Source organism: Ranitomeya variabilis, chromosome 7, assembly GCF_051348905.1.
Source record: "Ranitomeya variabilis isolate aRanVar5 chromosome 7, aRanVar5.hap1, whole genome shotgun sequence".
Classification (NCBI taxonomy): Eukaryota; Metazoa; Chordata; class Amphibia; order Anura; family Dendrobatidae; genus Ranitomeya; species Ranitomeya variabilis.
In genome coordinates this window covers 155,077,668-155,090,608 of record NC_135238.1, presented here as the reverse complement: position 1 = coordinate 155,090,608, position 12,941 = coordinate 155,077,668, and the positions used below count along the sequence as shown (strand labels likewise).

At 43.2% G+C, this 12,941-nt stretch overlaps 1 protein-coding gene across 2 annotated transcripts in view; it reads right to left on the bottom strand.

Moving 5' to 3' along the window:
- The window catches only part of VPS8 (VPS8 subunit of CORVET complex), a 245,713-nt gene that overhangs the window by 220,950 nt on the left and 11,822 nt on the right, over nucleotides 1-12,941 (bottom strand). For both annotated transcript variants that reach the window (XR_013217732.1, XM_077272120.1), the window contains exons 3-8: nucleotides 12,715-12,783; nucleotides 3,317-3,444; nucleotides 3,098-3,191; nucleotides 2,930-2,962; nucleotides 2,798-2,852; nucleotides 191-315 (exon numbers count right to left, since the gene is read on the bottom strand). Coding sequence is in view for 1 of the 2 variants with exons in the window: in XM_077272120.1 (XP_077128235.1) it covers nucleotides 191-315; nucleotides 2,798-2,852; nucleotides 2,930-2,962; nucleotides 3,098-3,191; nucleotides 3,317-3,444; nucleotides 12,715-12,783 (504 nt within the window). In the remaining variant the exon portion in view is untranslated. The remainder of the gene's footprint in view (nucleotides 1-190; nucleotides 316-2,797; nucleotides 2,853-2,929; nucleotides 2,963-3,097; nucleotides 3,192-3,316; nucleotides 3,445-12,714; nucleotides 12,784-12,941) is intronic.

Here is a 12,941-nt window from a genome sequence, read left to right as displayed (position 1 = left end):
CGCAGCTTCGTTCCTGCTAAGAAATCAGGTTTTGCTGAAACAAACACGCAGTAAAAATGCCCAATGTGAACATACCCTTACAAAGCTTTTTATGCCAGAATACTGGTGTAAGAGCTTTGATGAATCGGGCCCAATGTATACCAGTGCTCCATAGGAAGTTAGAAAGCCCAAGAATGGTGATGAAAGGTACCTGTCCTTTGGCGAAACCACAGAGAAGTCTGGAACAGTCATTATTGATGCTCAATGCCGAGACGGCTCCATACTGGGCACCCACAGCCGTGCTGCCGAGACAAAGCCGCAGAGCCTGGTTTGTGTCTGTGGAGAAAAACGGATGTGTATTTCATACCGAAACCAAAACTTACATTCACACAATCTTCTCATATTAACATAGGCCTAATCTGTGAGCTCTACAACACCTCAACAAGCAACGTAACACTTCCGGCTCCAGCTTTGAGAAGGCGAATGTATCCGACATATCCCTATCTGGTGCCGATTTCATTCTAATATGTAGTGTCGTATCTGTATACTATAGAAAGATACTGCTCAGATACCATCGAACAGTTAAGAATTCATGTAAATAAATGAATAATTATCCACTGAAGTACATGTAACGTGGAACGCAACATACCATGCATCATTCCTCATACGCTGCATGCAGAGGATTATCATACCTTTGCCTTCCCAGTTCCATGACAATAGGAGAATAGACAGAAAAACAGGTCATTAGAGCCAGAAAGGTGCAAGTCTCTCCCCACCCGCATGCTCTGCGCCCATGTCAGATTTCCTCCATTCTGTGGCTGACAGCCGACGTGGCTGAGAAGGAGATGCTCATATGTCCGCCCCTGTATATGGCATAGCTTTATTTCTGGTGTAATGATCAGTAAGAAGTCTAGTCGGCAAGTCATAAAAAGCATTAAGAGAAATAAAAGTTTCATGTAGAACACTCTTCATATCGAAAATGACAGCCGTCATCCGGTCAGCATCGGCAAGCTCTCCCATATTCTTTGCACTAGTTTATCATCTTCATAAATGTCCTCAGTATATTTTTTAAATCATTATTGAGAGGGTCTATGGAGACTACTCCGTGATTCAACACTCGACATTAAATGGAATCTGTGACCTGTAGATATAGTGGAAATCTGCAGCTCAGCAGTAATTAACCCCTTTATGTCATTGCTATATTTTGTTTTTTCTTCCCCTTCTTACAAAAGCCATAACTTTTTACTTTTCAGTCAATATAGCCATATGAGGGCCTGTTTTTTGCTGGACAAGTTGTACTTTTCAATGACAAAATTGATTTTACCATATAGAATACTGGAAAATGGGAACAAATTCCAACTGTGCAAAAAAAAAAAAAGTGCAATTCAATAATTGTTTTTATTTTTTTTCATTGATCATGTTCTCTATATAGTAAATCTGACCTGGCAATAGTACTCTCCGGGTCAGTACGAGTAAACAGATACCAAACATGTAGAGTTTATTTTTTATTTTAGAATATGAATAAATGAATAAAATGATTCCTTGATATTTAGGGGTGAAAACAAAATCCTAAATTTGTATGAAAAAAAGTTTTTGCGTTTGTTGCCATTTTCCAAGACCCGTAAATGGGTATTTTTTGCGCCCTGAGCTGAAGTTTTTATTGATACCATTTTGGGGTAGATACAATGTTTTGATTACCTCTTATTGCAATGTTGCGGAGACCAAAAAAAACGTAATTCTGGTGTTTCGACTTTTTATTCTCATTACGCCGATTACTGATCAGATAAATTGTTTTTATATTTTGATAGATTGGTATCTCTGCGTTCAGAAATGTCCAAACGTGTATTTTTTGTTTGTTTTATTTTCAATGGGGCAAAAAGGGGCGATTTGAACGTTTGTGTTTTTTTTTTCATATTTAAAAAAAAACAAAAAACACTTTTTACATTGTTTACTAGCAGACTTGAAACTGCAATCAGCCGATCACCTGTGCTACACATAGCAGGGTTTCAGCACTGCTATGTTTAGAAAAAAAAAATCACGATCTCCTATGAATGCCGGCCATGAGCCAATGTTCATAGGAGATTCACAATGACAGGCACGGGGGGTCTTCTGTAGACCCCTGGCTATCATAATAACCCATCGGCGCCCCAATCGCGTGTTAATGGCCTTTTATTTAAATTAATCTCTGGAGGCAGATTCACACAGAAATTTTTTAATTTAATCAGAGAAAAACTGATAAAAATTTGGTCAAAAACACGGATGAAACTCGGATCGATTTTCTCGTACGAGAAAATCACTAATTTGTGCACGAGCCCTTAAGCATACTTTTTATAGAAAGAAATAAAAACAAAAAAGTATACCTTAAGGCTATGTTCACACGCTGCGGATTTTGCTGCGGATCCGCAGCGTTTCTGCACCGGTTTCCCATGCGTTTACAGTACAATGTAAACCTATGGCAAACGCAATCCGCAGTGCACATGCTGCGGAAAAAAACGAGCGGAAACGCAGCGGTTTATATTCCGCAGCATGTCAATTCTTTGAGCGGAATCCGCAGCGGTTTTACACCTTCTCCATATTAGAAAACCGCAGGTGTAAAACCGCAGTGGAATCCGCACAAAAACCGCAGTAAATCCTCGGTAAATCCACAATAAATCCGCCGGAAAAACGCACAGTTTTTGCCCTGCGGATTTATCAAATCCGCTGCGGAAAAATCCGCAGAGGATCATTCTCTGTGTGCACATACCCTTAAAGTGCTCCCAAAACATCGTGTGAACGGAGTCTAATTGGTAAAAAAATATTTTGACCCTATAGAGCTTACCAAATATTAAAGCCAGTCCATGAGAAGTGCCGACTGCAATCAGATTGGAAACAGCCTTAAAAAAAAAATTTAATAAAATGTAAGGAGAGCTCAGCACATCAGTGTATGATAGCTGCAGAGATAAATACTTACTATGGCGGTGGGCAGACCCGCATCCACTTTATCCTGAAAAAGGGAAAAGGTTTATTGTTGTTTGTTTATCCTTTTTTTTTTTTTTTTTTTAAACATTTTAATTTATGAACAAATTCTTAGGTTCATCCTCTATAGGACAATACGATGGTATATTTTATATATACTCACTGTAGCAGACACTATCTGAGCCGAGATGCCTTTAAGTAACGTTTGTCGCATTACTGATCCGTGGCGAGAAAAAGCATCCGGTAGCCTCTTTTTCCTGACATAATAAAGAACCCAATTAAACCTTGTACATTTATTAATAATTTGCTCATTTATGTACTATTGTGACAGCATAGGATTTACAACACTGAAAGACAAGAAATAACCGTTTTATACGCGTACCTTTTGTGGGCCCGATCGCCGCTGTCAGAGCTGGCCAATGATGAGGTGTCACATGAGTGGGTGTCAATTGTCTCTATGCTTAGAAGAGCTGGATCCTCCGGTATAAAAGTTTCATCCTCATCATCTGTCTACAGGAAAAAATATAGAATAGAAAGTGTTGAAGGTGCTTCCTTCTCCTGACACGGCGGTCATGTGATCGGTGGGTATTGGGAGAAAGCAGGAAGTGCTGGGTCCAAGGAGACCCAATCAGCTCTACAATCCAGCCAGAAATTCCACTGTAACTGGGACAGCCCCCGTTACAGGGAAAATCAGATAAAACAATATACACTGCTCAAAAAAGTAAAGGGAACACTTAAACAACAGAATATAGCTCCAAGTAAATCAAACTTCTGTGAAATCAGACTGTCCACTTAGGAAGCAACACTGTTTGACAATCAATTTTACATGCTGTTGTTCAAATGGAATAGACAACAGATGGAAATTATTGGCAATTATCAAGACACACTCAATAAAGGAGTGGTTCTGCAGGTGGAGTCCACAGACGACATCACAGTACCAATGCTTTCTGGCTGATGTTTTGGTCACTTTTGAATGTTGGTTGTGCTTTCACACTCGTGGTAGCATGAGACGGACTCTACAACCCACACAAGTGGCTCAGGTAGTGCAGCTCATCCAGGATGGCACATCAATGCGAGCTGTGGCAAGAAGGTTTACTGTGTCTGTCAGCGTAGTGTCCAGAGGCTGGAGGCGCTACCAGGAGACAGGCCAGTACACCAGGAGACGTGGAGGGGGCTGTAGGAGGGCAACAACCCAACAGCAGGACCGCTACCTCAGCCTTTGTTCAAGGAGGAACAGGAGGAGAACTGCCAGAGCCCTGCAAAATGACCTCCAGCAGGCCACAAATGTGCATGTGTCTGCACAAACTCCATGAGGATGGTCTGAGTGCCCGACGTCCACAGATGGGAGTTGTGTTCACAGCCCAACACCGTGCAGGACGCTTGGCATTTGCCACAGAACACCAGGATTGGCAAATTTGCCACTGGTGCCCTGTGCTCTTCACAAATGAAAGCAGGTTCACACTGAGCACATGTGACAGACGTGACAGAGTCTGGAGACGCCATGGAGAGCGAACTGGGTCAGTAATGGTGTGGGGTGGCATTTCTTTTGGAGGGTACACAGCCCTACATGTGCTCGCCAGAGGTAGCCTGACTGCCATTAGGTACCGAGATGAGATCCTCAGACCCCTTATGAGACTATATTCTGGTGTGGTTGGTCCTGGGTTTCTCCTAATGCAGGACAACACCAGACCTCATGAGGCTGGAGTGTGTCAGCAGTTCCTGCAAGATGAAGGCATTGAAGCTATGGACTGGCCGGCTCGTTCCCCAGACCTGAATCCGATTGAACACTTCTGGGACATCATGTCTAGCACCATCCACCAACATCACGTTGAACCATAGACTAACAGTTGGCGGATGCTTTAGATCCAGGTCTGGGAGGAGATCCCTCAGGAGACCATCCGCCGCCTCATCAGGAGCAAAAGCAGGCGTTGTAGGGAGGTCATACACACTACTGAGCATAATCTCCTTGTCTTGAGGCATTTCCACTGAACTTAGATCAGCCTGTAACTTAATTTTCCACTTTGATTCTGAGCATCATTCCACCTCCGTGGGATATTAGTTGTGATTTACGTTGATAATTTTTAGGTTTTATTGTTCTCAACACATTCCACTATGTAATGAATAAGATTTACAACTGGAATATTTCATTCAGTGATATCTAGGATGTGGGATTTTAGTGTTCCCTTTATTTTTTTGAGCAGTGTATATTTAAATGTTGAAATGTCCCCAAAAGTTGGAATGTGGGAGCACAATGTGTTAAATAAATGAAAATAAATAAATATAGCCACTGCCAATCCAGTGTTACTGGCCCCACCCCTGTTGAAAAAAAAGGGGCTAATATATCAAAATGATTGTTGAGGAAAGGGGAACAATCTTTGAATTTTTATTTTTCTGATCCTTTGTGGTCATAAAAAAGTTATGAAGAACAGACAATTCATTTATTTTACTATAGATATTTGCAAAAACTATTAAAGAAAGTATAAAAATAACATAAAAATTAGGGCCCCACTTATCACGAAAAAAAATATTTGAATATTTAATCAAGAAATACATATCTTACAGCTATTTAACGTCTTACCAACCGCTGATACACATTAAAAACAGCAGTTGTTAAGGGGCGGTTATTGAGCTGTCATCTAAATCTGTGCATGCGCTGCCTCCAGCCGCCATTTTCCTGAAGCCCATCACAGGAAGAGCAATGTGCACAGTGGTAATTTCGCTCCTTCACCGCCGACATTTATTTATTTTTTTAAGAACACCGCCGAGACACCCCCTCCTCCCAGACCAGGGCTCGCAGAATCGCCCCACTCCTGCTCCTGCCGACTTCCTGCAGTGGCGACCCTGCTCCACTGCTCTCCCCTTAGATAAGCTACATTCGGACTTTAAGGAGCACCCCTATTTTCCTCCAAAATTTGGCGGGGAAGTGTATCTTATAGTCCTCAAAATACAGTATTTTATTATTCCAATATGCATTAATTCCTGTGTATAACCTGAAGGGTTAAAACATTTTCTGATAACAATTTTGAAGTATTTGAGGAGTGCTATTCAACTACTGAGAAAAAGACTTACCCTATCTGTCATTCCTCAAAGAAGTGACAGCAGCCTCAACACGTTTCGACATCTTGAATCTATTGACATTGATGGTTCTATTTGCCTCCTGATGAACTCGTACCATGGGAGGGAAACGCGTCGAGGCTGCTGTGACATCTTTGATGAGTGACAGATAAGTCTTTTTCTGAGTAGTTGTATCTGTGACATGGTGTTTGCTTTGAGACTAGTGCAATAGGTGGGGAATTATCACTTGGAGTTCGTGTATCACCCCTATAATTTAAAAAAAAAGTATGCGGCGAAAGGATAGTAGCAATGTGGCAATTGGCACTGTGTCAGACCCTAGAACATCAGTTGTGTGACCCTGCAGGGAAGAGTGTAATACCACAGCTAAGATGACAGCTGGTCTTTTGTATTGATTGTCATATGCACTTTGGCACTTGTTTCTGGTATTACCTTCATCATTACCATGCCTTTGTTTAGAGTTTTTCATGTTCTCGCTGTCCCTTTTCCTCCCTCTAATTCTCCCCCACTCCCCTCCTGTTTTTGATCTGTTAGACAGCTAGAGGGCGAGTATATAGGGGAAGTGAGGCTGAGCCGCCGTTGAGCGGGGGCGACATATTGCGTTCAGGTTAGGGAGCCAACCTCCGCAGCAAGGAAGGGACAACTGAATAGGGATGTTGGACGGAAAGTTATGCTACACTTTTAGCCCACAGACAATCCCTGAAATGATTTATTGGTCCTTCTCATGAAAGATGGTATTAAATATTTTTGGCAAGGTTATGCCTTTGGTCATTTATGACACGGTATTGATTTGGATTTTATGATATATGTTTGGGACAGGGGTCCCTCATCATTTATGGTTATAATCACCCCTGCATGTTTCCACTTCCTCTCCTTTGCCCTCTATCCCCTTCAACTATAACCCCCGTACATGGTTTTTGGGTGGATTTAGTATATCATGTGGTATTTATTTGGCTGGTTTGACCAGGCATTGTTTCTGGACAGTTAGGGGTTAATAGGGTGTATCTAGGGTTAGCCGTCAGTAAGCGAGGGTGCCATTTTGCAACCAAGAAAAGGGGGCCAACCTCCGCTGTCAGAAAGGGGTGCATTAGGGAATGATAGGGTGAACTAGCCTTTAGTGTACCGATTTAACATTTTGACCTATTTTTCTGGCCTGGCCAGGTGTATTTTAGCTATTTTGTTGACTGTTAATTTATTGTTAAGTACCGTATATTCTCGAGTATAAGCCGAGACCCCTAATTTTGCCACAAAAAACTGGGAAAACTTAATGACTATAGTATAAGCCTAGGGAGGAAAATGCAGCAGCTACCGGTAAAGGTCAAAAATAAAAATAGATACCAATAAAAGTAAAATTAATTGAGACATCAGTAGGTTAAGTGTTTTTGAATATTCATATTGAATCAGGAGCCCCATCAGGAGCTGCACTTTCTTATGGTGGCTTCCACCTTTCTCACACACCCCGCCCCAGCAGCAAACATGGTGGAGGAGTTGGTTTTCTCCTGTCAGATAACTGATCCTTCACCCCAATCCCACTGCCACCCTCTGTTACCCTCCCTTCCTTTGAGGTGCACTCTATGCGCATCTACTCCCCCTCCAACCTCCAACTAGCTGTCATTTACCGCCCCCCAGGGCCAGCCAGCACCTTCTTTGACCACTTCACCACCTGGCTACTTCATTTCCTTTCCGCGGACATCCCCACTATCATCATGGGCGACTTCAACATCCCCATTGACACTTCCCTCTCAGCTGCCACTAAACTTCTATCTCTCACTTCCTCCTTTGGCCTCACGCAATGGTCTTCTGCAGCCACTCACAAAGATGGTCACACACTGGACCTCATCTTCACCCGCCTCTGCTCCCTATCTAACCTCTCTAACTCACCTCTTCCACTCTCTGACCACAACCTTCTCACATTCTCATCTCTCTCCACTCCATGTCTACAATCCCCACCCCACAAACTTTCACACCCTCGCAGAAATCTTAAACATCTTGACCTACATTCATTCTCTGAATCCCTCCTCCCTCTCACAGACATAAGTTCCTTACACAATGCAGATGACGCTACCGCTCTATATAACACCACAATAGCTGTAGCTTTGGAATCTGTTGCCCCACTTACACATACCAAAGCTCGCAAAATCAACAGACAGCCCTGGCACACCAGCCTGACCAAAGAACTGAGGCGTGCTTCCAGGGCTGCTGAGCGCAGATGGAAAAGATCCCACTCCAACGAGCACTTCATCGCATTCAAACAGTCCCTCACAACTTTCAAGACCACACTCACCACAGCTAAACAAACCTACTTCTCATCTCTCATATCCTCTCCCTGTCTCACAACCCTAAACAGTTATTCAACACCTTCAATTCTCTCCTCCGTCCCCCAGCACCTCCTCCCTCCCCACTTATCTCAGCTGAAAACTTTGCCTCATTTTTCAAGCAGAAGATTGATAGCATCAGAGACAGTTTTTGTCAACAACCCCCAGAGCCCTTCCTCCCGACTTCCCAGCCCTCCACCTCCAAAACGATCTTCTGTAATGGTGGCGAAGTTGAACTCTCCACTCTACTCTCAAGATCGCATCTCACCACCTGTGCACTGGACCCGCTCCCATCCCACTTCATCCCAAACCTCACCACAGTCTTCATCCCAACCCTAACCCATCTCTTCAACCTATCACTAAAAACTGGTGTTTTCCCCTCAAGCTTTAAACATGCCTCCATCACACCTATCCTCAAAAAGCCCTCTCTTAACACATCCCCTGTATCTAGCTATCGCCTATATCACTTCTCCCTTATGCCTCCAAACTACTGGAACAACACGTCTACCTTGAACTGTCCTCCCATCTCTCTTCTTGCTCCCTCTTTGACCGCTTACAATCTGGCTTCCGGTCACACCATTCCACTGAAACTGCTCTAACTAAGGTCACCAATGATCTCTTAACCGCCAAGAGCAAGCAACACTACTCTGTCCTCCTCCTCCTCGACCTGTCGGCTGCCTTTGACACAGTGGACCATTCCCTATTATTACAGACCCTCTCATCCCTTGGCATCACAGACTTGGCCCTATCCTGGATCTCATCATACCTAACAGACCGGACATTCAGCGTCTCCCACTCACACACCACCTCCTCACCTCGCCCCCTATCTGTCGGAGTCCCACAAGGTTCAGTCCTTGGGCCCCTGCTACACCTTTGGCCTGGGACAGCTCATAGAATCTCATGGCTTTCAGTATCACCTCTATGCAGATCTACATTTCTGGACCAGATATCACCACCCTACTAACCAGAATCTCTCAATGTCTGTCCACTATCTCATCCTTCTTCTCCGCTAGATTTCTGAAACTTAACATGGACAAAACAGAATTCATCATCTTTCCCCCATCTCACGCGACCCCCCCCAACGAACCTATCCATTACAGTACATGGCTGCCCACTCTCCCCAGTCCCACAAGCTCGCTGCCTCGGGGTAATCCTTGACGCTGATCTCTCCCTCAAACCACATATCCAAGCCCTTTCCACTTCCTGCCGACTTCAACTCAAAAATATTCCACGAATCCGTACATTCCTCAACCAAGAATCTGCAAAAACCCTAGTCCATGCCCTCATCATCTCTCGCCTTGACTACTGCAACCTCCTGCTCTGTGGCCTCCCCTCTAACACTCTCGCACCCCTCCAATCTATTCTAAACTCTGCTGCCCGACTAATCCACCTGTCCCCCTGCTATTCCCCGGCCTCTCCCCTCTGTCAATCCCTTCACTGGCTCCCCATTGCCCAAAGACTCCACTACAAAACCCTAACCATGACGTACAAAGCCATCCACAACCTGTCTCCTCCATACATCTGTGACCTCGTCTCCCGGTACTTACCTACACGCAACCTCCGATCCTCACAAGATCTCCTTCTCTACTCCCCTCTTATCTCCTCTTCCCACAATCGTATACAAGATTTCTCTCGCGTATCACCCCTACTCTGGAACTCTCTACACAACACATCAGACTCACGCCTACCATCGAAACCTTCAAAAAGAGCCTGAAGACCCACCTCTTCCGACAAGCCTACAACCTGCAGTAACCACCGATCAACCAAACCGCTGCATGACCAGCTCTATCCTCACCTACTGTATTCTCACCCATCCCTTGTAGATTGTGAGCCTTCGTGGGCAGGGTCCTCTCTCCTGTACCAGTTATGACTTGCATTGTTTAAGATTATTGTACTTGTTTTTATTATGTATACCCCTCCTCACATGTAAAGCGCCATGGAATAAATGGCACTATAACAATAAATAATAATAATATAATGCGCCATACAGTTCATGATGCCATATTGGAGCGTGTGGTTTGTTATTATCACCACATTGCCCAAATTTCACACTACCATTCTGTGTCGGCAGCCGGCCCTGGTGCTTTGTACAACTCTCTTATGTCCTACATTGATTATTTGTGTAGGTGTACATATTTCTTCTCTTTATATCAGGCGTTATCCAGCCTTCCGGCACCTTGGGGGTACTTTGTACATTCGTGCACTTATTGCACCGTTGTATTATACTATGACATATGTGTGGCACATTTTTGCATTATAATATTTATTTCATTGTTACTGTGCATCAATCAATACATGTGCCTGTGCCTATCTATGTTATTTTGGTGGGCCAATGTGGGGATTTTGGTATGATACCATTTTAATTGGTTTTATTAATGCATCAATAAAGTTTTCCTTTTTATTCATTATTTATTAGTGGTGTGCAATTATATAGAGTGGTACTTTTTTTCTTTGTTCTGTGTTATACAGTTCATGATGGGCCCCATAAGATGCTCCATATTAAAATATGCCCCATATAATGCTGCTCAAATGTTGATTATGACCCCATAAGATGCTCCATACAGACATTTGCCCCATATGCTGTTGCTGCGATTAAAAAAAAAATAAAAAAAAAATCACATGCTCAACTCTTGTCACTCAGGCCCCGGCACTTGCTATAGTCACCTTTCCCCGTTCCACCGCCGGGCGCTGCTGAGTCTTCTGCACTGACGTTCAGGCAGTGGGCGGCGCGCACACTAATCGCATCATCGCGCCCTCCGACCTGAGCGTCACTGCAAAGGACGCGGAAGACGGAGCCCGGCGGTGGAACGTGGGACAGGTGAATATCGTGCAATGCCCCCGTTATACTCACCTCCTCCTGGCGTGGTCCCTGCACGTCCCTGGTTCTCCGGGTGCCGGCAGCTTCTTCCTGTGTTGAGAAGTCACATGGTACCGCTTATTACAGTAATGAATATGCGGCTCCACCCCTATGGGAGTGGAGTCGGGTCCATATTCATTACTGTAATGAGCGGTACCACGTGACCGCTCAATACAGGAAGAAGAGAACCAGGGACTTGCAGGGACCGCGCCAGGAGGAGGTGAGTATGATTACACAACTCCGCTCCCCCTCCCCTGCTGACCTCTGGGTATGACTCGAGTATAAGCCGAGAGGGGTAATTTCAGCCTAAAAAATTGGGCTGAATTTCTCGGCTTATACTCGAGTATATACGGTAATTAAAAGTTCTATTTTAAACGTATTAGTTTTCTCTGTGAGCCAGTTGTTCTATATACCTACAAACCATGCACTATAGGTTTTTTATTAAACTTTTAACCCTTCTGACATCCTAACAAAATAAAATGACATTTGAGAAATGATGCAGATGCAAAGCAGCCATATGGGAAATGTTATTTATTAATTATTTTGTAGAGCATTACAAACTGGTTTAAGGATCTCAAAATTGAATTGAAAGTTTGAAAATTGCAAATTTTTCAAAATGGTCACCAAAATTCCCATATTTTCACAAATAAAACAAAACATATCGACCAAAATTTACCACTAACAATCTCAGAATCACTGGGATACAATGAAGCGTTCCAGAGTTATTACCTCATGAAGTGACAGTGGTCAGATTTCAAAAATGTGTCCTGTTCATTAAAGGGGCATTCCCATCTCCAAGATCCTATCCAATATGTAGTAATATGTAGTAATATGTAGTAGGTGTAATAATAATAACAATCCCATATCTCCAATTAGAAAGGTAGTATAGTTTTTCTGATTCACAATGTCTCTAGGCTCATGTGCAGGCATTGCAGGACCTTAGGTAGCCATGGTTATGGCCACTAACAGCTAGCCACCTGTCACATTAGCAGTGGTTGTCACCATGGATACTTAAGGTCCTGCAATGCCTGCACATTAGGAAAGAAACAAGCAAATCAGACATTTCTAATTGGAGTTATTATTACACCTACTACATATTGGGATAGGATCTTGGAGATGGGAATACCCCTTTAATGAACAGGACACATTTTTGAAATCTGACCACTGTCACTTCATGAGGTAATAACTCTGGAACGCTTCATTGTACCCCTTTAAGGTTAAAATTGGCGCAGCCACTAAGGGGTTAAACCACGTGAATTTAAAAAAAAAAAAAAAAGTGCCCTGTCAGGAATGGGAGAAAATGACCCAGTCTTGAACTGGTTAAATAAGACTCCACAATCACATAATGGAAAAAGAATACACAAAAATCTGAAAACAAACAGACAAAAAAAAGAAAATGTGTCAGTATCTTGTTTATTTTGTTAACAAAAAGTTTGGAAACATTCCATATTAAAGGGGCGTGTTCTGGTGGAAGATGACCCCTAGATAGATCCAAGGAAAGAATTGGGGCTCCAATATACCCACCATGAAACTCACCTCGTTCAGAATGCTTTCTAAGGTTGGAGGAGTGTCTACTTGGGGGATATCAAATTCCTTGTCATCAATCTAATGGAAAAAGGCAAAGACATGATATAATACCCCAAACTGTACTTTGGAAGGCTATGTTCACACGTTGCCTTTTTGCTGCATTTTTTCAGCAAATTAAGCTGATTTTTACAGTACCAGCAAAGCCTATAATATTTCTGACATCTCCTGCACACACT